The following is a 24,334-nucleotide window of genomic DNA, read 5'->3' on the forward strand; positions in this document are numbered from 1 at the left end:
ACTAACAAGCTGCCTTGGGGTCTGAGCCAGAGAGAGCGAGAGAGAGAAAGGGGGGGGGGGAGGGCATGCGAGAGGAAGCGAAAGAGAGCGAGAGTGCGAGAGAGACAATGAGAGAAAGGGAGGGAAGGAATGCAGGAGGACAGTGGTGGAGTGGGGGCCTGAGAGCTGTCTGGCTGGAAGGGAAAAACATGGATTGAGTGGAGCCAGTGTGTGTGTGTGTGTGTGAGGGGAGGTGAAAAGGTCATAGGAGGAGCCGGTGTGTGTCGTGGTGCGGAGGCGACGCATGAGTGCCTGCAGCGAGAATTGACATGGACACGGAGACACACTCAATCTGAAACGTATCACACAGAGCTGACAGCACATACACACAGACAAGTGCTCGTACACAACACACACTCTGCTATCCTCAGTGTTTTCTACTCTTCATTGTAACTAGTTCATTATTGATTTAGACAAACATTTGTTGGTTCATCTCTATGTGAGACAACAATGGCTGAACTATCATTACCAGTGATGTGGTTGTAAATAAAATCGGTGGGTAAACTCTGATCGCCGTTCGCAGTGAGTAAAGTACTTTCAACGCATTTACCCAAAAAAATATAAAACTCTTAAAAATATATACAGTGTGTGTTTACCCTCTACTACACCACTGATCTTTACTACTGTAGATACAGTGGCTTGCGAGAGTATTCACCCCCCCCCTTTTGTTGCCTTACAACCTGGAATTAAAATGGATTTTTGGTGTGTTTGTATCATTTGATTACCTTGAAGATGCAAAATAATTTTTTTTGTGAAACAAACAAGAAATAAGACAACAAAACAGAAAACTTGAGCGTGCATAACCATTCACTCCCTCAAAGTCAATACCTTGTAGAGCCACCTTTTGCAGCAATTACAGCTGCAAGATTTTTGCCCATTCTTCAAGGCAAAACTGCTCCAGTTCCTTCAAGTTGGATGGGTTCCGCTGGTGTACAGAAATCTTTGACTAGGCCATTCCAAGACATTTAAATGTTTCCCCTTAAACCACTAGAGTGTTGCTTTAGCAGTATGCTTAGGGTCATTGTCCTGCTGGAGGGTGAACCTCCGTCCCAGTCTCAAATCTCAAGAATTTCCCTGTATTTAGCGCCATCCATCATTCCTTCAATTCTGACCAGTTTCCCAGTCCCTGCCGATGAAAAACATCCCCACATGGTGCCACCACCATGCTTCACTGTGGGGATGGTGTTCTCAGGGTGATGAGAGGTGTTGGGTTTGTGCCAGACATAGCGTTTTCCTTAATGGCCAAAAAGCTCAATTGTAGTCTCATCTGACCAGAGTACCTTCTTCCATATGTTTGCTTATTTTTTTCTTTAAGCAATGGCTTTTTTCTGGCAACAATTCCATTAAAAAAAATATATATATATAAAAAATATAAAAAACTCTTCCATAAAGCCCAGCTCTGTGGAGTGTATGGCTTACAGTGGTCCTATGGACAGATACTCCAATCTCCACTGTGGAGCTTTGCAGCTCCTTCAGGGTTATCTTTGGTCTCTTTGTTGCCTCTCTGATTAATGCCCTCCCTGCCTGGTCTGTGAGTTTTGGTGGGCGGCCCTCTCTTGGCAGGTTTGTTGTGGTGCCATATTCTTTCCATTTTTTAATAATGGATTTAATGGTGCTCCGTGGGATGTTCAAAGTTTAGACTATATTTTTTTATAACCCAACCCTGATCTGTACTTCTTCACAACTTTGTCCCTGACCTGTTTGGAGAGCTCCTTGGTCTTCATGTTGCCGCTTGCTTGGTGGTGCCCCTTGCTTAGTGGTGTTGCAGACTCTGGGGCCTTTTAGAACAGGTGTATATATACAGAGATCATGTGACAGATCATGTGCCATTTAGATTGCACACAGGTGGACTTTATTTAACTAATTATGTGACTTCTGAAGGTAATTGGTTGCACCAGATCTTATTTAGGGGCTTCATAGCAAAGGGGTTGAATACATATGCACGCACCACTTTTCCGTTATTTATTTTGTAGAATTTCTATAAACAAGTTATTTTTTTCATTTCACTTCACCAATTTTGACTATTTGTGTATGTCCATTACATGAAATCCAACCAATAATCCATTTAAATTACAGGTTGTAATGCAACAAAATAGGAAAAACGCCAAAGGGGGATGAATACTTTTGCAAGGCACTGTAATACTAGCTTCTAAAAACACTAACAGACTTTAAACCAGACCTGTTGTTGGAGGATCTTCATGACCTGGTCCAACCAGTCCTGGTCTCGCCTACTGTCTGCTGCCACATCATCCCCCTCCTGCAGAGAGACACAAAACAACCACCAAAGATGAACAAACAGTAATCTTATATAATAATAATAATAATAATAATAATAATAATAATAATAATAATAATAATAATACAGTGCATTCAGAAAGTATTCAGACCCCTTCACTTTTGACATTTTGTTACGTTACAGCCTTATTCTAAAATTGATTAAATTAACTTTTTTCCTCATCAATCTACACACAATACCACATAATGACAAAGCAAAAACAGGTTTTAGAAATTTCTGCAAAAAATAAATAAATAAATACCTAATTTACATAAGTATTCAGACCCTTTACTATGAGACTCAAAATTGAGCTCAGGTGCATCCTGTTTCCATTGTTTATCCTTGAGATGTTTCTACAACTTGATTAGAGTCCAACTGTGGTAAATTGGACATGATTTGGAAAGGCACACACCTGTCTATATAAGGTCCCACAGTTGGCAGTGCATATCAGAGCAAAAACCAAGCCATGAGATCGAAGGAATTGTTCGTAGAGCTCTGAGACAGGATTGTGTCGAGGCACAGATCTGGGGAAGGGTACCAAAAAATGTCTGCAGCGTTGAAGGTCCCCAAGAACACAGTGGCCTCCATCATTCTTAAATTACATTTACATTTTACACCCCTGTAGCTCAGTTGGTAGAGCATGGCGCTTGCAACGCCAGGGTTGTGGGTTCGTTTCCCATTGAGGGCCAGTAAGAAAATGTATGCACTCACTAACTGTAAGTCGCTCTGGATAAGAGTGTCTGCTAAATGACTAAAATGTAATGTAATTCCTAAATGGAAGAAGATTGGAACCACCAAGACTCTTCCTAGAGCTGGCCGCCTGGCCAAACTGACCAATCGGGGGAGAAGAATCCGATTGTCACTCTGACAGAACTCAAGAGTTCCTCTGTGGAGATGTGAGAACCTTCCAGAAGGACAGCCATCTCTGCAGCACTCCACCAATCAGGCCTTTATGGTAGAGTGGCCAGACGGAAGCCACTCCTCAGTAAAAGGCACATGACAGCCCGCTTGGAGTTTGCTAAAAGGCACCTAAAGGACTCTCAGACTATGAGAAACAAGATACTCTAGTCTGATGAAACCAAGATTGAACTCTTTGGCCTGAATGCCAAGTGTCGCGTCTGCAGGAAACCTGCCACCATCCCTACGGTGAAGCATGGTGGTGGCAGCATCATGCTGTGGGGATGTTTATCAGCGGCAGGGACTGGGAGACTAGTCAGGATCGAGGGAAAGATGAACGGAGCAAAGTACAGAGAGATCCTTGAAGAAAACCTGCTCCAGAGCACTCAGGACCTCAGACTGGGGCCAAGGTTCACCTCCCAACAGGACAAAGACCCTAAGCACACAGCTAAGACAATGCATGAGTGGCTTCGGGACAAGTCTCTGAATGTCCTTGAGTGGCCCAGCCAGAGCCCAGACTTGAACCCGATCAAACATCTCTGGAGAGACCTGAAAATAGCTGTGCAGCGACGCTCCCCATCCAACCTGACAGAGCTTGAGAGGATCTGCAGAGAAGAATGGGAAAAACTCCCCAAATACAGGTGTGCCAAGCTTGTAGCGTCATACCCAAGAAGACTTGAGGCTGTAATCGCTGCCAAAGGTGCTTCAACAAAGTACTGTGTAAAGGGTCTGAATACTTATGTAAATATGATATTTCAGTTTTTATTTTTAATATATTAGCAAATTATTTTGTCATAATGGGGTATTGTGTGTAGATTGATGAGGGGGAAAACGATGTAATCGATTTTAGAATAAGGCTGTAACGTAATAAAATGTCAAAAAAGTGAAGGGGTCTAAATACTTTCCGAATGCCATTTAGCAGAAGCGTTGATCCAAAGCATGCATACACTTTAAGTATGGGTGGCCCGAGCGGGAATCAACCCACGACCCTTTGGCCATGCTCCACCAACTGAGCCTCACAGGATCCCTCTTCTCTGTACAACCAGAAAATCACTAGTTAAATTTAGGCAACTTCACTTCCAAATTCCAATGCTTGAATTTCAATGCAGATACAAAAATAAAGGCTGAGGCTGAGGTGAGGTCAGAAAATGAAGCTTTCATGAAAAATAAGAGATCTCTCTAAAATAAAAGAAAGGTACAATGGCCTTGGTATTTGTCTGTCTCCTTATTTAGTTTTGTTATTTTTTTGTTATTGTAGTTTTTACCCCATTTTCTCCCAATTGCTAGTTACGACCTTGTCTCATCGCTGCAACTCCTCAATGGGCTCGGGAGAGGCGAAGGTCATGACCCGCCTAGCCGCCAACTTGTTAAAACCCTGCTTGCTTAAGCCGGAAGTCAGCCGCACCACCGTTCAACTGACAACCAAAGTCAGCTTGCAGGCGCCGGCCCGCCAAAAGGACTCGCTATACCACGGTGAGCTAAGAAAAGCACCCTGCCAAATTACCTTCAGAAGTCACAAACTTTGAACATCCCACGGAGCACCATTAAATCCATTATTAAAAAATGGAAAGAATATGGCACCACAACAAACCTGCCAAGAGAGGGCCGCCCACCAAAACTCACGGACCAGGCAGGGAGGGCATTAATCAGAGAGGCAACAAAGATACCAAAGAGGCAAAAGATAACCCTGAAGGAGCTGCAAAGCTCCACAGCGGAGATTGGAGTATCTGTCCATAGGACAACTTTAAGCCATACACTCCACTGAGCTGGGCTTTACGGAAGAGTTGCCAGAAAAAAGCCATTGCTTAAAGAAAAAAATAAGCAAACACATTTGGTGTTCGCCAAAAAGCATGTGGGAGACTCCCCAAACATATGGAAGAAGGTACTCTGGTCAGATGAGACTAATATTGAGTCTGGCACAAACCCAACACCTCTTATCACCCCAAGATCACCATCCCCACAGTGAAGCATGGTGGTGGCAGCATCATGCTGTGGGGATGTTTTTCATCGGCAGGGAATGGGAAACTGGTCAGAATTGAAGGAATGATGGAAGGCGCTAAATACAGGGAAATTCTTGAGGGAAACCTGTTTCAGTCTTCCAGAGATTTGAGACTGGGACGGAGGTTCACCTTCCAGCAGGACAATGACCCTAAGCATACTGCTAACGCAACACTCGAGTGGTTTAAGGGGAAACATTTAAACGTCTTGGAATGGCCTAGTCAAAACCCAGACCTCAATCCAATTGAGAATCTGTGGTATGACTTAAAGATTGCTGTACATCAGCGGAACCCATCCAACTTGAAGGAGCTGGAGCAGTTTTGCCTTGAAGAATGGGCAAAAATCCCAGTGGCTAGATGTGCCAAGCTTATAGAGACATACCCCAAGAGACTTGCAGTTATAATTGCTGCAAAAGGTGGCTCTACAAAGTTTTGACTTTGGGGGGGTGAATAGTTATGCATGCTCAAGTTCTGTTTTTTTTTATTATTTCTTGTTTGTTTCACAATAAAAAATATTTTGCATCTTCAAAGTGGTAGGCATGTTGTGTAAATCAAATGATACAAACCCCCCATTTTAATTCCAGGTTGTAAGGCAACAAAATAGGAAAAATGCCAAGGGGGGTGAATAATTTCGCAAGCCACTTGTCCCATTTAACAGAACTCTGCACGGCTTTTAACCGCAGGTGTTGCCTCTCAAAGAGGTAGAGGGGGGAGGGGTCGGGGGATGGAGGATAAGGTGTGTAGGGCTTGTCTCCCCCTAGAAGGGCCTCCCTTGCTCTCCTATCCCCTCGATGGATGAGGATGGTGGGGCCTGGTGGTAGCGTCAGCGCACGGCTAATTTCCATGTCTTCAGAGGCCCTCATTAGTGTGACTGGAGAGGGAGGGAGGGGAGGGAGGGAATAGGTAGATGCAGAGAAAGGTAGAGAAAGAGAGAGGAGGGAGAGAGGGAGAGAGAGAGAGATAGAATGAGAAAGAGAGCGATAGAATGAGAGAGAGAGGTGAGGTGTGGGCTGCCTTGATGGTGGGCTCCTCATCATTCCTGCCTCCTCTGCCTCCCACGGAGGTGAGAAGGGTGGGTGGGTGTGTGTGTGTGGCCCCTCAGAGGATGCATAACAATACACTGACCCTCCGTCTCTCATTAGGGGCCCTGTTGGAAAACAAACTGGCCTGGCAATTATGTCCTTATTACAGACGCATCATTAACTCCACAACAAGCTGCTGCTGCCCAAGGAGAAGGAGCTGACCGCTACCGCCACTCTCTTACTGCCTGCCTACAGCTGGATGGAGTGGCAGGGAGAGGGAGAGAGCATGCTGAGGCTGAGAGTGTGCGAGTGTGCGCGTGTGTGTGTGTTTGTGTGGTGGAGGGCCGTGGCAACAAAAGGGCCTTTTCCCACAACCACCCTCAGTAACAGTGAAAGATTAATAAAAGGCATAGCAGGATAACAATTCCTCCTCTCAAACTGAGAGAACCACACTGCTGCCCCTTTCAGCTCTGTCTGAGTCTTTCAGCCGCAGAAAGAAAGATCTCAACATCAAATTTGACACAGTAAAATACCTGATGGAAAACTGAATCTGTTACTAAGTATGCAGTAGGTGAATTACAGCCTGGACGGATTAAAACACGTCTGGTTTCCTGGTAACTTCCAGTTAGTTTCTCAGCAGGCTGAGATGTAGATCTACACAGACACACAATTACTGTTCCACCCTAGTCCTTCCGTGGTTCCTGGGGGATTTTCAATTAGCAACACACCGTGACTGGCTCCTCTCCGCTCCCGACACCCACACACAACCGCACATACGCACGCACACACCCTTCCTGTGACAGACCACTTACCCGTTCTCCGGTGGGTCCCTGAGCACCCGACAGCGCCGTGATCCACGGACAAGCAATTAACACCAACAGACACAAACACAGCTGACCAGGCGGAATGCCATTAGCCGCCATTAAAACACACCCGGAGCGACGCTCACCTCACACACACTTCACGCTCATTAAGCTCTGATAAGTTGGAGCATTTCTTCAAATGTATCTCGGCCCTGTCATTCCAGGGTAGGTGGTGGCTGATTCCTGGCTGGCATACACTCTCTCATCCTGTGATGAAGACAGGAAGTTGATTGTAACGCAGTGTCGGTTAATTGACGACAAGGGAGGAGGAGAGAGAGAAGGAGTGATCTATGTGGAGGAAGTGGGGACATACTGTAGATAGAGCTTGTTGTCGTGAAAGAAAGGGTTCTTCTTGAACAAGAAAAGCCATGAGCCAAATAACTTTTATAGTGAATGAGAGTGTGAGTTTTTTTTCTTCTCTTGAATGAGAGGTAGTTGTATCCTAGCTTGGTTCCATACTGTATGTAGCCATGTTTTCTATAATTGTCATGCCATACATAAAGCTAGTGTTTCCCCTATATGCATTTAGGGGATCGTGGACGCCACTGCAAAACAATTGTAATATACTGTATATATCATTTTTATAATGTACAGTGAGGGAAAAAAGTATTTGATCCCCTGCTGATTTTGTACGTTTGCCCACTGACAAAGAAATGATCAGTCTATAATTTTAATGTAGGTTTATTTGAACAGTGAGAGACAGAATAACAACAAAAAAATCCAGAAAAACGCATGTCAAAAATGTTATAAATTGATTTGCATTTTAATGAGGGAAATAAATATTTGACCCCCTCTCAATCAGAAAGATTTCTGGCTCCCAGGTGTCTTTTATACAGGTCACGAGCTGAGATTAGGAGCACACTCTTAAAGGGAGTGCTCCTAATCTCAGCTTGTTACCTGTATAAAAGAAACCTGTCCACAGAAGCAATCAATCAATCAGATTCCAAACTCTCCACCATGGCCAAGACCAAAGAGCTCTCCAAGGATGTAAGGGACAAGATTGTAGACCTACACAAGGCTGGAATGGGCTACAAAACCATCGCCAAGCTGCTTGGTGAGAAGGTGACAACAGTTGGTGCGATTATTCGCAAATGGAAGAAACACAAAAGAACTGTCAATCTCCCTCGGCCTGGGGCTCCATGCAAGATCTCACCTCGTGGAGTTGCAATGATCATGAGAATGGTGAGGAATCAGCCCAGAACTACACAGGAGGATCTTGTCAATGATCTCAAGGCAGCTGGGACCATAGTCACCAAGAAAACAATTGGTAACACACTACGCCGTGAAGGACTGAAATCCTGCAGCACCCGCAAGGTCCCCCTGCTCAAGAAAGCACATATGCAGGCCCGTCTGAAGTTTGCCAATGGACATCTGAATGATTCAGAGGAGAACTGGCTGAAAGTGTTGTGGTCAGATGAGACCAAAACCGAGCTCTTTGGCATCAACTCAACTCGCCGTGTTTGGAGGAGGAGGAATGCTGCCTATGACCCCAAGTACACCATCTCCACCGTCAAACATGGAGGTGGAAACATTATGCTTTGGGGGTGTTTTTCTGCTAAGGGGACAGGACAACTTCACCGCATCAAAGGGACGATGGACGGGGCCATGTACCGTCAAATCTTGGGTGAGAACCTCCTTCCCTCAGCCAGGGCATTGAAAATGGGTCGTGGATGGGTATTCCAGCATGACAATGACCCAAAACACACGGCCAAGGCAACAAAGGAGTGGCTCAAGAAGAAGCACATTACGGTCCTGGAGTGGCCTAGCCAGTCTCCAGACCTTAATCCCATAGAAAATCTGTGAAGGGAGCTGAAGGTTCGAGTTGCTAAACGTCAGCCTCGAAACCTTAATGACTTGGAGAAGATCTGCAAAGAGGAGTGGGACAAAATCCCTCCTGAGATGTGTGCAAACCTGGTGGCCAACTACAAGAAACGGTTTTGCCATCAAGTACTAAGTCATGTTTTGCAGAGGGGTCAAATACTTATTTCCCTCATTAAAAAACTAATCAATTTATAACATTTTTGACATGCGTTTTTCTGGATTTTTTTGTTGTTATTATGTCTCTAACTGTTCAAATAAACCTACCATTAAAATTATAGAGTGATAATTTCTTTGTCAGTGGGCAAACGTACAAAATCAGCAGGGGATCAAATACATTTTTCCCTCACTGTAGATGTATAGATGTATGCCCCAGGAAGACCCCAGAAAGACCAAGCACCCCCATATGCTAACTCTGCCACTGCTGCTACAAAAAATCCCAAACAGACTAGACCACCAGGCTAGTTGTGTTCTTTAAAATAGGCACATATCACCTCCCTAAGTGTTCATGTATGCCTACTCACCCATGCTTATCCAGTCAACGACTAGAAAGGTTATATAGCTACATTTACCACAGCACTCTGACTTGAGACTGAATCACCACAGAGGCCAAGTGCCGGTTAGAGTCAGCTGACTGAACTGGGACTTCAATACAAGTCAACTGTCTTTCCATGTTTTCCTGTCAGTGATGGTAAACTATACATGTATCTGTTCCCACAGGGTCATTGTGAAGGTGGTAGAAGATGTCTACTAACAAATGATACAGGGTCAGATATTATGTCCATCCTGCTAGTGGTCAAGGTAAGGATCGGGGATAGGCGTAATCTGATCCTAGATCTGCAGTGACTCATTCAGACGGACAAAAACTGCACTGAGATCAGTGATTCAGCCATGTTGGATTGGGGATTTGGGCATCATCTGATCTTAGATATGTGGTTAAAGGTGCATCATCTACCTGCAGAGACTAATTCAGACGGATAAAAACTGCTCCGCGATCAGTGATTTTGTTAGGGGTCGTAAACCCGTACCTCGTCGGTGTCCAGCATGTCAGCCAGGTCCGTCTCGGTCATGTTGAGGATGGACGCAGCGATGGACTGTGCCTTGACCATGGACTGCTTGGACAGCCCTCCGGCCCCTACTGCCTTCTTCTTCTCCGTCCTCTTCCTCTTCAGCTGCGATTTGGCGTCCTGCACCTCGCGGAGAGTTTCGCTTGCCAGAGCCTGAGAGGATGAAAATAAAGAAAGGGTGATGAAACTAGAGAAAGCGAGAGATGGAAATTTGAGCCAGTTTTCTACAGCAGGGAAATATTCCTGCAGCAACAGGAAATGTGAATTATTATGTGTATTATAATTAATTGACATTTTTGTAGGGGTTTATAACAAAAAATTGTAAGGGAAAAGTGGAAATTACAGACTAAAGAAGCCTTTTTAAACCGTAAATACACTACAAGTTCAACATTTCCTGCATTGTTGGAAAGTTCTCCTGCAACAGGGTGATCAAATGATCAAAAAGATCATACATCTGTAGATGAATAAATGAAACCTATCAAGACAAGAGCCGAGGGCGTCAGCAGCAACGTACATTATGGAGGAATATTGAGTTTGACACTGAAATTCTCTGGTTCGTTCACTCTCCTTATAGGATTTTAGTACCTGAGAGGGTTTCTGAGTTACCCGACTGATTGAACGGTGCGGTGATGACAGACACCGAGGGTATCTACGCATCTTGGATATCAATAATAGGTTTCTTCTCCGACAAATCTCCTCAGAATTGACGCGGACCGAATCACACATGGGAAAGAGTTGTATGAAAAATGCTAACATAGTTATTTGCTTTGAATGGGCTCACAATAAAACAAGCCAATACAACGGCATAACAGTGTAAATAATTGAGCGATGAGGTGCATTTCAAATGGTGCCCGAGAGTGTGTGTGTGTGTGTGTGAAACCTCATTGGTCTTCAGGCACCTCAGAGGCCTGAATGCACTAAATGGCAGTTGGCTCTAAATAAAAAGAGAGTGAGACAATTAAATGTAAAGCTACCACTGTACATGAGAAAGTCAATAACCCAAAACTCCCCTTTGCTTCATTTTGAGCTTATTGATCGATGCAATAATCTTCTGTATCATTCCCCTGTAAGCCCGCCTGAAAAGCTGACCTTGGAATGGAAGGTCAGCCGAGAGATGGGCTAGGTAGCTTTTCAAGCACACACACACACACACACACACAAAACAATCCCAAACACACAAGGGCAACTGCATACATACAGAAACAGATATGTACACACACCTCTCATTCCATGTACATAACCCAGGCTAATCATAAACAGACATCTCCATTGCTTTAGTTTATTTCACACGGGCGGATCAGAAGCACTTTGCTGAGGCTCTGCTAGATTTCATAAGGGAGAGCTGGTGGGGAGAGTTATTGTTGACAGACAGATCGTGGAGGGATCCGAGGGATGCTATTAGATGGACTATTAGTAAATGAAATCAAATATAAAAACGCATGAAGCTTAGACAAATGAGCTGTGTGTGAAAACCAAATGGGACACGGCGCGTCAATGTAAAACAATATGACTAAACACACCTTAGGATATTCTGAAGGGTTTCTCTGTACATTCTATAAAGTCTTTATACTTAAGCTGAGGTGTCTATTCTACCCCCAAATCAATATATTATTAGGCAATAAGGCACGAGGGGGTGTGGTATATGGCCACGATGGGGTGTGGTATATGGCCAATCTACCACGGCTAAGGGCTGTTCTTATGCACGAAGCAAGCAACGCGGAGTGCCTGGATATAGCCCTTAGCCGTGGTATATTGGCCATATACCACAAACCCGGGAGGTGCCTTATTGCTATTATAAACTGGTTATCAACGTAATTAGAACAGTAAAAATACATGTTTTGTCATACCCGTGGTATACGGTCTCACATACCACAGCTTTCAGCCAATCAGCATTCATGCATCGAAACACCCAGTTTATAATATAACATATATCATATATTAGATGTATTAGGTGTGGGTTTAGATACAGTAGAGCACAATAGATATATAGAAATATAACAAAATTAACTAAACGTATAATAAATGAAATAAAGTAGCGCAGAAATCAATCACAGCAATATTCATTTTCCTGATAAACCAAACAAAGGTTTAGTCTCCATAAGTGTGCCAAGACCTCTTCTGTGTCCTGGAGGAATACACAGCTCATTAAGAAACTGCCAGAGATCCTATTATTTTATTTACAGCCCTAATAGATATTTACTGTCGCTAGTCAAGGGTTACATTCAATTGACCCAAACCCTGAATGTGTGGAATAATCTGGAAAGAGATTAATTTATCACTCATTCTCAGCCCTGAGAGAGAGAGAGAGAGAGAGAGAGAGAGAGAGAGAGAGAGAGAGAGAGAGAGAGAGAGAGAGAGAGAGAGAGAGAGAGAGAGAGAGAGAGAGAGAGAGAGAGAGAGAGAGAGAGAGAGAGAGAGAGAGAGAGAGAGAGAGAGAGCGAGACAAAGAGAGAGAGAGAGACAGAGAGAAAGAGAGAGAGACAGAGAGAGAGAGAAAGAGAGAGAGAGAGAGACAGAGAGAGACAGAGACAGAGACAGAGAGAGAGAGAGAGAGAGAGAGAGAGAGAGAGAGAGAGAGAGAGAGAGAGCGGGAGAGAGAGAAGTAGTGTGTGTGTGTATATGAAGGTGAGACCAATTGTATCTCACACTATTTTGTGTGTGTGTGTGTGTGTGCGTGTGTGTGCGTGCGTGTGTGTGTGCGTGCGTGTGTGTGTGTGCAGGTCGAGTCAGGCGCACACGGCTCTTACCCAGACAAACCTAGTATCACAATCACAGTAGCCAGAGGGCCAATTTAGACAGCAGAGGCTTACGACATGGAGATGGAGATCAACTGAGCAGGGAAACACTGTCCTTCCCTAATAACTACCCCCATCCGTTTAGATCACACTCACAAGAACTGTCTGGAAGGACTGACTGAGAAAATGGCCATTTGAAAACACACAGACAGGGATTGTAAAGGACAATAGACCACAATATGCAGTTGAGTGAATTCAGACACATCTTTATTGTGAACATGGCACCTTCATAGAGATATACTGATATAGGTTTTACTGCTCTATTTAACTGTGTCCAGTGCCAATACTTTCCAAGTGTATTTCCAAATACATTCCAATATTCAACTATTTTTTCAATCAAACATATCAGAATACTTACTTCGAAATGTATGTGAAAGTACTTGAAATAACTGAAATACACTGCTCAAAAAAATAAAGGGAACACTTAAACAACACAATGTAACTCCAAGTCAATCACACTTCTGTGAAATCAAACTGTCCACTTAGGAAGCAACACTGATTGACAATAAATTTCACATGCTGTTGTGCAAATGGAATAGACAACAGGTGGAAATTATAGGCAATTAGCATGGCACCCCCAATAAAGGACTGGTTTTGCAGGTGGTGACCACAGACCACTTCTCAGATCCTATGCTTCCTGGCTGATGTTTTGGTCACTTTTGAATGCTGGCGGTGCTTTCACTCTAGTGGTAGCATGAGACGGAGTCTACAACCCACACAAGTGGCTCAGGTAGTGCAGCTCATCCAGGATGGCACATCAATGCGAGCTGTGGCAAGAAGGTTTGCTGTGTCTGTCAGCGTAGTGTCCAGAACATGGAGGCGCTACCAGGAGACAGGCCAGTACATCAGGAGACGTGGAGGAGGCCGTAGGAGGGCAACAACCCAGCAGCAGGACTGCTACCTCCGCCTTTGTGCAAGGAGGAGCAGGAGGAGCACTGCCAGAGCCCTGCAAAATGACTTCCAGCAGGCCACAAATGTGCATGTGTCTGCTCAAACGGTCAGAAACAGACTCCATGAGGGTGGTATGAGGGCCCGACGTCCACAGATGGGGGTTGTGCTTACAGCCCAACACCGTGCAGGACGTTTGGCATTTGCCAGAGAACACCAGGATTGGCAAATTCGCCACTGGCGCCCTGTGCTCTTCACAGATGAAAGCAGGTTCACACTGAGCACATGTGACAGACGTGACAGAGTCTGGAGACGCCGTGGAGAACGTTCTGCTGCCTGCAACATCCTCCAGCATGACCGGTTTGGCGGTGGGTCAGTCATGGTGTGGGGTGGCATTTCTTTGGGGGGCCGCACAGCCCTCCATGTGCTCGCCAGAGGTAGCCTGACTGCCATTAGGTACCGAGATGAGATCCTCAGACCCCTTGTGAGACCATATGCTGGTGTGGTTGGCCCTGGGTTCCTCCTAATGCAAGACAATGCTAGACCTCATGTGGCTGGAGTGTGTCAGCAGTTCCTGCAAGAGGAAGGCATTGATGCTATGGACTGGCCCGCCTGTTCCCCAGACCTGAATCCAAATTAGCACATCTGGGACATCATGTCTCGCTCCATCCACCAACGCCACGTTGCACCACAGACTGTCCAGGAGTTGGCGGATGCTTTAGTCCAGGTCTGGGAGGAGATCCCTCAGGAGACCATCCGCCACCTCATCAGGAGCATGCCCAGGCGTTGTAGGGAGGTCATACAGGCACGTGGAGGCCACACACACACACTACTGAGCCTCATTTTGACTTGTTTTAAGGACATTACATCAAAGTTGGATCAGCCTGTAGTGTGGTTTTCCACTTTAATTTTGAGGGTGACTCCAAATCCAGACCTCCATGGGTTGATAAATTTGATTTCCATTGATAATTTTTGTGTGATTTTGTTGTCAGCACATTCAACTATGTAAAGAAAAAAGTATTTAATAAGATTATTTCATTCATTCAGATCTAGGATGTGTTATTTTCAGTGTAGTATTTGAACCCAAATCTGGTCTCCACCTTTGTGTCTGAGGCTAAGCCGGTGAGTGTAGGCAGCCATTCCAGGGCCACTGTTTAGTGTTTAGCACATCAACAGGAGTGGAACATGGCCTGAGGCTGGTAGAGAGGTGTAGAGGGGCCCGGGGTCCAACCAACCAGAGTACACAACAGAAGAAGACCCTAGAAGCCCTGGACACTGATCAATACATGACAGCAGTAAATCTCCTCTGGACGGCAGGTCAGCCAATCAAAGGGCCTCCTGTTCTTATCAGGGATCATAAAAAGGATTGGGGAAACCTAGAATGATGTGAATGCTCAACAACAATGGCCCAGACACTCAGACAACTCAGCCCTAGTGTTATGGGAACGAGGACGGAAAGGGTTCAGTATTAAAGATAGGATACAGTATGTTGTTAGGGGAGAAAAGAGGGAGGGGGGGTGGAGAAGAGGGAAGGAAGGAAGGAGGGGAGGGAGGGAGGGAGGGAGGAGAAGAGGGAAGGAAGGAAGGAGAGGAGGGAGGGAGGGAGGGAGGGAGGGAGGGAGGGAGGGAAAGGTGGGCGACCTATTATAAAAATCTTCCCGATAACAGTTTGGTCAGTTTATTTTGACCAGTGAAACATAAATTACTTGTGGGAGAACAAAGAGCTGGTTATGACCACAATGGTATCCATGTCGTCTCCTGGACTAGTTCTGAGGGAGGGGATGCCATCGTGGTCTCTCTTAAGCCCCTCCCCCTCAACACTGCAGTCAGAGTTGATGGGCAAGTGTCACGGCGACGGTGTGATTGACAGGTTCTTTATCAGGCCCTGCCAGAAACAACACTAGAATGGCAGTTGGATTAGAACTGGGACCAGGCCAGACCTGGCCCCCATTCCCACTGGGCAGACACACACTGGCAGGGCCTTAACCCCCCATTATGCCCTCCACTGGCACAGACTAAGCACTCAGCCCTCGCGTCACCCAATGTCATGACTCAATTTGATGTTAGGATTAAAGAGTGATTCAGAGGCAATTATGTTAATGTCTTTAGAAGAAGAGACATCATATTACAATGGTTATTAGGTCTTTGTGTGAAGTGAACATGCCATGGCAGCTAGGCTAATTAGCAGTCCCTCATCTGACTGACATATCACAGCCCTAATAAGGTTATATTACGATGCACTAGGCTCATCTCAGACCGGGATTGTCAAACTGGGTCATGTTCATTAAGCACCAAACGGAAAAAAACTGACTGAAACGGGGAGAGTGCTGGTTATTTTCATTTCATAATTTTTTTAAATCTACGGTGTACCCGACTGAACACGACCCTGGTATATCCATGTATTTTGCCAGTGACCAGTGACCCCTGTGCTGTGTCTGCCCCAAGTACATTTGACCTCTGCCCTCTAACCCATGCCCAGTCCCCAGTCCAGTACCTTAGTGAAGGCTTGTAGCTGCTCCAGCTGTGTGTGGGCCAGGCCCAGTCGTCTCTGCAGGGCCTCCAGGGCCACGGTGCTCTGCTGGGCCAGACCCTCCATCTGACGGGAGGCCGTCTGCTCCAGCTCGGCCTGGGCCCGCTCACTGGCCCTCACACGGGCCTGCAAGGCCTCCACACGCTGCTCCTACAGGGAGGGAGAGAAGGAGAGAGAATGATTTACATTCACGCTGCTCCTATACACCACAACACAGGGAGATGATGTCATAATACATGGGTTTCCAGTCACGCTTCTCCTATACACCACAACACAGGGAGATGATGTCATAATACATGGGTTTCCAGTCACGCTGCTCCTATACACCACAACACAGGGAGATGATGTCATAATACATGGGTTTCCAGTCACGCTGCCCCTATACACCACAACACAGGGAGATGATGTCATAATACATGGGTTTCCAGTCACGCTGCTCCTATACACCACAACACAGGGAGATGATGTCATAATACATGGGTTTACAGTCACGCTGCTCCTATACACCACAACACAGGGAGATGATGTCATAATACATGGGTTTCCAGTCCCGCTGCTCCTATACACCACAACACAGGGAGATGATGTCATAATACATGGGTTTCCAGTCACGCTGCTCCTATACACCACAACACAGGGAGATGATGTCATAATACATGGGTTTCCAGTCACGCTGCTCCTATACACCACAACACAGGGAGATGATGTCATAATACATGGGTTTCCAGTCAAGCTGCTCCTATACACCACAACACAGGGAGATGATGTCATAATACATGGGTTTCCAGTCACGCTGCTCCTATACACCATAATACATAGGTTTGGAAATGACGCTATAAAAAGGTGTTGAGGAGGCAATCTTCACTTCTGTTACTGGACTTCTCCCAGCTTGTCGTTGGGAAGGAAAATGTGATCAAATCCGCCTTATCAAAATAGAACGATCCCAGCCTGTGTGTAAGCAACAGTCCTACTACCACTGCTGACGTCTACCTGAACATCACACACATTATTAGGTGAGCCTAAACTGCTATGGCTGGTACCTTCTTGTCCAGGTCCTCCTTGAGTTTCTGACAGGAGGTCTCATGCTGACTCTTCTCTTTAGTGGCTACAGACAGCCTCCTCTTCAGAGAGTCTATAAAGGCCTTCCTGTTAGTGGCCTCCTCTGTCAAGGTCTTCACCTGGGTGTCACACACAGAGGGAGAGAGGAGGAAGAATTTGTGAATATCTTCAAAATATCAAAGATGTTTGAATGTGTTTTCCTTTTGCCCATGCTACAGTACTGTAGATATATTCAGTCTAAATTAAATCAAGGCTGGGTGAATATACCGGCTAGTGGCGTTTTCATGGCATATAAGTACCTGCATAGCCGATTCATTGTTAAATTTGCTAGCAGATTCCGTCACGTGATGAAAACGTGTCATCTGAAATGTTATTGTGACTACAGGAAAACCATAAAGGCTGGCGGGACTGTAAACGTGCCAGTAAAACGCATTTTCATTCCATTTTATGCCATCTGATTATGCTAACTCATTGTTGTGTGTGATTAAACCATGTCGTGTGAGATGTTAACTGAGACATACTTTCTTCTCCAGCTCCTCCACCAGTCCTCTGTGTGTCTTCTCAGTCTCCTGGAGGAACCTCATCCTGGTCTTCACGTCCTCCACCAGCTGCCTCTTCATGTGCACATCTCTCTCTGTGTGGATCACCCTGGGAATGACACACACACACACACACACACAGGGCATTAACACACACGCACACGCAAAGACGCAGACGCAAACACACGCAGAAGCAGACACACACGTCCCCAACGCTCACATCACATTATGACAACTAAATACATTGACAATCACATGCTGATAGGGGATGCTGCAGAAAATATGAATTTCTGTATAATATCCAATTTCTAGACTGCATACATTACTGATTCCTATACTAGTGGGGAATATCTACGCCTGTTGTGCAACATCGGATGGGGAACATTTCTGACAAATGACATTTTAGATCTTCTGAGACACTAACATCCAGACTGCAGTAACAGTCTGATCTACAGTAACATAGACACAATTCAACACATCCAAATAGCATGAAAAGAATTACAGTTCTTAATGAAATGTTACACTACTGTCCTCGCCACATGAAAACCCGGGGGAGGGGACGACTGGGGAGGGGGCGACTGGGGAAGGGGACGACTGGGGAAGGGGGCGACTGGGGAAGGGGGCGACTGGGGAAGGGGGCGACTGGGGAAGGGGACGACTGGGGAAGGGGGCGACTGGGGAAGGGGGCGACTGGGGAAGGGGGCGACTGGGGAAGGGGGCGACTGGGGAAGGGGGCGACTGGGGAAGGGGACGACTGGGGAAGGGGACGACTGGGGAGGGGACGACTGGAGAGGGGGCGACTGGGGAAGGGGACGACTGGGGAGGGGACGACTGGGGAGGGGACGACTGGGGAGGGGACGACTGGGGAGGGGACGACTGGGGAGGGGACGACTGGGGAGGGGACGACTGGGGAGGGGACGACTGGGGAAGGGGACGACTGGGGAGGGGACGACTGGAGAGGGGGCGACTGGGGAAGGGGACGACTGGGGAAGGGGACGACTGGGGAAGGGGACGACTGGGGAAGGGGGCGACTGGGGAAGGGGGCGACTGGGGAAGGGGACGACTGGGGAAGGGGACGACTGGGGAGGGGGCGACTGGGGAAGGGGACGACTGGGGAAGGGGGCGACTGGGGGAGGGGGCGACTGGGGAGGGGGCGACTGGGGAAGGGGACGACTGGGGAAGGGGACGACTGGGGAAGGGGACGACTGGGGAAGGGGGCGACTGGGGAAGGGGACGACTGGGGAAGGGGACGACTGGGGAGGGGGCGACTGGGGAGGGGGCAACTGGAGAGGGGACGACTGGGGAAGGGGACGACTGGGGAAGGGGACGACTGGGGAAGGGGACGACTGGGGAGGGGACGACTGGGGAGGGGACGTGGTTCTGTAGATAACGATCCAGAGTGGAATCAACTCCAAAAGAGCTTGTTTGTTTACTTGACTAGTTGACTATTCTGATAGTAACTAGATAGAGAGACGCTGGGGTCCCCCTGTTGAAACGGCATAGCTGTGTGTGATAGTAATTAGATAGAGATGCTGGGGTGCCCCTGTTGAAACGGCTGTGTGTGTGTGTGTGTGTGGGTGTGTGTGTCTAAAATGTACGACGTGTCACTTCACATTTCAAACCTCTCCCTGACACGCTTAATATTCCCGTATCTCTTTAGAGCCACATCTTAAGAGACTCTTTCAGTTAAATGTCTTAGTGTGTAGTTTACTCTGTTTACATGTTTTACTCTGTTGTTTCACATAAAGGCAAATATTACCGACTTCATGGCCGTCTGGGGTCCTGCGGGGGGGAATCGGAAGAACAAATGGAATAATATGATTAAAGATCAGATGCGTTTCCTTTTAATTAATCAGGTTTACATTGCAAAATATGTATAGTTTTTTTCACTCTCAGCCTGCACATATTACCGACTAGGCTTTTATTCTAAATAAACAGATGACGCAACCGAGGGGCAAGTGCCTTTTATATTTTTGTGTAAGTAAATGTCCCTGTCTCCCTCGATAGAGCCGTTAGCCTGGGGGCAGACTGGGCCAAATAAATGAGAGCTTGTCTTATTGGAGTGACTTTAAATTAAATGAGAGAGAAGAGAGGAGAGTCTGGCCGGGGGCCCTGCTGCATAGGGTCCCTGGTTACCCCAATGGATTTAACCATTAATGAAAAAAAACCATATTGAACCTTTAGGACGTCTGTCTCTGTTGACTTGAAGAGCAGCAGCATTAGAGAGAAGCCCAGCCACATCACACAGATCCCTCTGTGCATCCCCAACACTAATAATGGTAATTAGATCTATAACATGCATTTTAGATGAACAGAGGATGAATAGAGGATAAAAAAGAATGGGGGATAGCTACTATAGTAGTTGTTCTTCTTCTTCTTCTGCGAGAGAGAGAGAGAGAGAGAGAGAGAGAGAGAGAGAGAGAGAGAGAGAGAGAGAGAGAGAGAGAGAGAGAGAGTGATCTGTATTTATGAAGTGTCTGTTGAAAGACTGGACTTGGAACCTGTATTCTGATCTCTAACATTATCACCCTGCTGCTAGTTTCTTTCATCTCCAGTTTTTCCACTTTATCGCTCATCAAACATGCGTCCATGATAATCACACTTTAACATGTCCTACAGACAGTAGTAAGTGTTGTTAAAAAACAAAAGGGGAGTTGAAACATAGATGTGTCTCTGATAGACAGACAGACAACAGGATCGCTGGAGATGAAAGAAGTAGGTTCATAAATAAAGCAGGCGCCTGGATGACGGATATTGACTGAGGACACACGCTCTTACTTTGAAATTCACTTCTTTTTTTTGCAGAGGAGCAGCCTGCCTGGCCCCTTGGTGTGTACTGAGATGTATATTTCAGAGACGTCTGGTATAGACATGTCTTTCATTCTGAGAGAAGGACGCCCCGTGGAGGATGTGGCGAGGTGCTAGGGTAGCGCCATGGCAATAGAAGAAGAAGAAGAAGTAGAAGAAGAAGGGACCAATGGATATGAGGGACGTTGTCGCGGAAACCGGCTGAGGGATCTTCGCTCTGTCTCTGCTGTGATCCGCCCGCGCTTTGGTCACAAACACACAACGCTACTGTGATCGCTGTACACACTGAACACACATGTTGGATGTATTATTGAAGATGAAAGGAAAAAAGGGTACTACTGTATCATATTGGGCCGAGAGAGAGAAAGAGAGTGAGAGAGAAAGAGAATGAGAGAGAAAGAGAATGAGAGAGAAAGAGAGAGAGAGAAAGAGAGTGTGAGAGAGAGAGAGCGAAAGAGAGAGAGAGAAAGAGTGAGAGAGAAACTAACATGTCAGTCCATCCTGCCTTTGTTTGAAAATAAATTTAAAGTTTGATAAGTTGCTAATTGCCGAGACCTCTTAACATGTTACATGCTCAATGATGATCACAGCTTTGCAATTTCACTTCTCTCAACTATGTAAGTCATTAACAGAAGGCCCGGGGGCCACTGTGGTGTTGTGTGGGTTTTTGTGTCACGAGGAGCAGAGTTGATCCTTCCTGCGGCACACACACTGGATCAATACCCATCTCTTTGATCAAAACCCTCCATCTCATCTCAACACACAATGCACAACAGGACACACACAACATACATGGCATTAACACACACACAGAAAAAGAATAAACACACACACACACACACACACAGAGAGACAAACACAAATGAAAGCATGCACACGCAAATAGAAAACCCCCCAGAGAGTATTCAGAGCTGAGCTGGAGAACAGGGCAGCAGTCAGAGAGCTGCCACACGGTGGAATCAAACACTGCAGATGAGACAGAGAGGAGGAAGAATGTGCAAGAGAAACTGAGAAACAGAGAGAGAGAGAGACAGAGTGAGAGTGAGCGAGCGAGAGAGAGACAGAGTGAGAGTGAGCGAGAGAGAGAGAGAGAGAGAGAGAGAGAGAGAGAGAGAGAGAGAGAGAGAGAGAGAGAGAGCGAGAGAGAGAGAGAGAGCATGCTGGTCTATGTACTGACTTCTCCTGCAGTTCTCTGAGCTTCTCCTCTCTCTCCAGCAGCTGGGCTCGCAGGGTTTTGTTAGCCGACGTCTGCCTCGTCACCTCCGCACTGGAGCTCTGAGAGGGGGAGACAGAGAGACAGAGTGTGTGTGAGTGTGCGTCACAGAGACAAAGAGACAGGGGTGTTGTGACACTAGCCGTGACAGGTCAGATGTAGCAGCATGTGTTCTCATTAGAACTGCAGACACTAGGATGTCAGGAAGTGACAGAAAGAGGTTTATAATACATTTACACAGTTGAGGAGAAGTAGGAGGACATTGTGATTGTGTACCGATCCATTTTTAAACCTCGTCTGTCTTTGTCATGTGAGAATACGTGGTGTATACAGTGAGGGAAAAAAGTATTTGATCCCCTGCTGATTTTGTACGTTTGCCCACTGACAAAGAAATGATCAGTCTATAATTTTAATGGTAGGTTTATTAGAACAGTGAGAGACAGAATAACAACAAAAAATCCAGAAAAACGCATGTCAAAAATGTTATAAATTGATTTGCATTTTAATGAGGGAAATAAGTATTTGACCCCCTCTCAATCAGAAAGATTTCTGGCTCCCAGGTGTCTTTTATACAGGTAACGAGCTGAGATTAGGAGCACACTCTTAAAGGGAGTGCTCCTAATCTCAGCTTGTTACCTGTATAAAAGACACCTGTCCACAGAAGCAATCAATCAATCAGATTCCAAACTCTCCACCATGGCCAAGACCAAAGAGCTCTCCAAGGATGTCAGGGACAAGATTATAGACCTACACAAGGCTGGAATGGGCTACAAGACCATCGCCAAGCAGCTTGGTGAGAAGGTGACAACAGTTGGTGCGATTATTCGCAAATGGAAGAAACACAAAAGAACTGTCAATCTCCCTCGGCCTGGGGCTCCATGCAAGATCTCACCTCGTGGAGTTGCAACGATCATGAGAACGGTGAGAAATCAGCCCAGAACTACACGGGAGGATCTTGTCAATGATCTCAAGGCAGCTGGGACCATAGTCACCAAGAAAACAATTGGTAACACACTACGCCGTGAAGGACTGAAATCTTGCAGCGCCCGCAAGGTCCCTCTGCTCAAGAAAGCACATATACAGGGCCGTCTGAAGTTTGCCAATGAACATCTGAATGATTCAGAGGAGAACTAGGTGAAAGTGATCAGATGAGACCAAAATGGAGCTCTTTGGCATCAACTCAACTCGCCGTGTTTGGAGGAGGAGGAATGCTGCCTATGACCCCAAGAACACCATCCCCACCGTCAAACATGGAGGTGTTTTTCTGCTAAGGGGACAGGACAACGTCACTGCATCAAAGGGACGATGGACGGGGACATGTACCGTCAAATCTTGGGTGAGAACCTCCTTCCCTCAGCCAGGGCATTGAAAATGGGTCGTGGATGGGTATTCCAGCATGACAATGACCCAAAACACACGGCCAAGGCAACAAAGGATTGGCTCAAGAATAAGCACATTAAGGTCCTGGAGTGGCCTAGCCAGTCTCCAGACCTTAAACCCATAGAAAATCTGTGGAGGGAGCTGAAGGTTCGAGTTGCCAAATGTCAGCCTCAAAACCTTAATGACTTGGAGAAGATCTGCAAAGAGGAGTGGAACAAAATCCCTCCTGAGATGTGTGCAAACCTGGTGGCCAACTACAAGAAACGTCTGACCTCTGTGATTGCCAACAAGGGTTTTGCCACCAAGTACTAAGTCATGTTTTGCAGAGGGGTCAAATACTTATTTCTCTCATTAAAATGCAAATCAATTTATAACATTTTTGACATGCGTTTTTCTAGATTTTTTTGTTGTTATTCTGTCTCTCACTGTTCAAATAAACCTACCATTACAATTATAGACTGATCATTTCTTTGTCAGTGAGCAAACGTACAAAATCAGCAGGGGATCAAATACTTTTTTCCCCTCACTGTACATATATTTCTGTAAATTCTTTCAATTAAATTAAATTCAAATACAAATGGAATTGAACTGAAATGGTATGACATCATAGCTTATAATTTATGCAGAGGACTGAGGAGTAAGGAGAACCCTGTCGAGTAAAAAAGCAAAAACTATATATTTGTTGTGTATGTTTTGCATGTGTATACCTCTGTGTGTGTTTCTGATTCTAGGTATCAGTATAGCTCTACTGCAGGTTCACAGAGAGAGAGGACAACGTTGTGTCAAAGTCTCTCTGGTGCACGTCACACACACATCACACAACCCTTGTGGCCCTTGACTACAGGTGTGCTTGTGATCATGAGAATGATGGATATTTGTGTGTGCAGCTTCCCTTTGGTTTAAAGGAGCTCTGGTCTCCAGTGGAAACTCGTAGGATCTCTCACACACACACACACACACACACACACCCCCACACACCCTCCCCCCAACACACTGTTCTCTCTGCTCCCCCTCCTCACCTCTCACACCATCACCTTGGTAACGACAGTAGCAATATGGCGGATGACACTGATGAGTGAGCTAATGAAGGGCTGATAATGGTGTCGTACTGACACCTCGGAGGGTTCAGCCACTCAGAGGACAC

The 24,334-nt window shown here is 46.1% G+C and overlaps 1 protein-coding gene across 1 annotated transcript in view; it reads right to left on the minus strand.

Annotated features, from left to right (window-relative positions):
• cntln (centlein, centrosomal protein) overlaps positions 1-24,334 on the minus strand; it is a 94,416-nt gene that overhangs the window by 17,731 nt on the left and 52,351 nt on the right. Inside the window, exons 18-23 of the mRNA XM_084188483.1 lie at positions 21,775-21,872; positions 17,772-17,898; positions 17,232-17,369; positions 16,156-16,341; positions 9,940-10,131; positions 2,219-2,296 (exon numbers count right to left, since the gene is read on the minus strand). Coding sequence (XP_084044609.1) covers positions 2,219-2,296; positions 9,940-10,131; positions 16,156-16,341; positions 17,232-17,369; positions 17,772-17,898; positions 21,775-21,872 — 819 coding nt within the window. The remainder of the gene's footprint in view (positions 1-2,218; positions 2,297-9,939; positions 10,132-16,155; positions 16,342-17,231; positions 17,370-17,771; positions 17,899-21,774; positions 21,873-24,334) is intronic.

Source organism: Coregonus lavaretus, assembly GCF_964263955.1.
Source record: "Coregonus lavaretus genome assembly, contig: SUPER_35_unloc_1, whole genome shotgun sequence".
Taxonomy (NCBI): Eukaryota; Metazoa; Chordata; class Actinopteri; order Salmoniformes; family Salmonidae; genus Coregonus; species Coregonus lavaretus.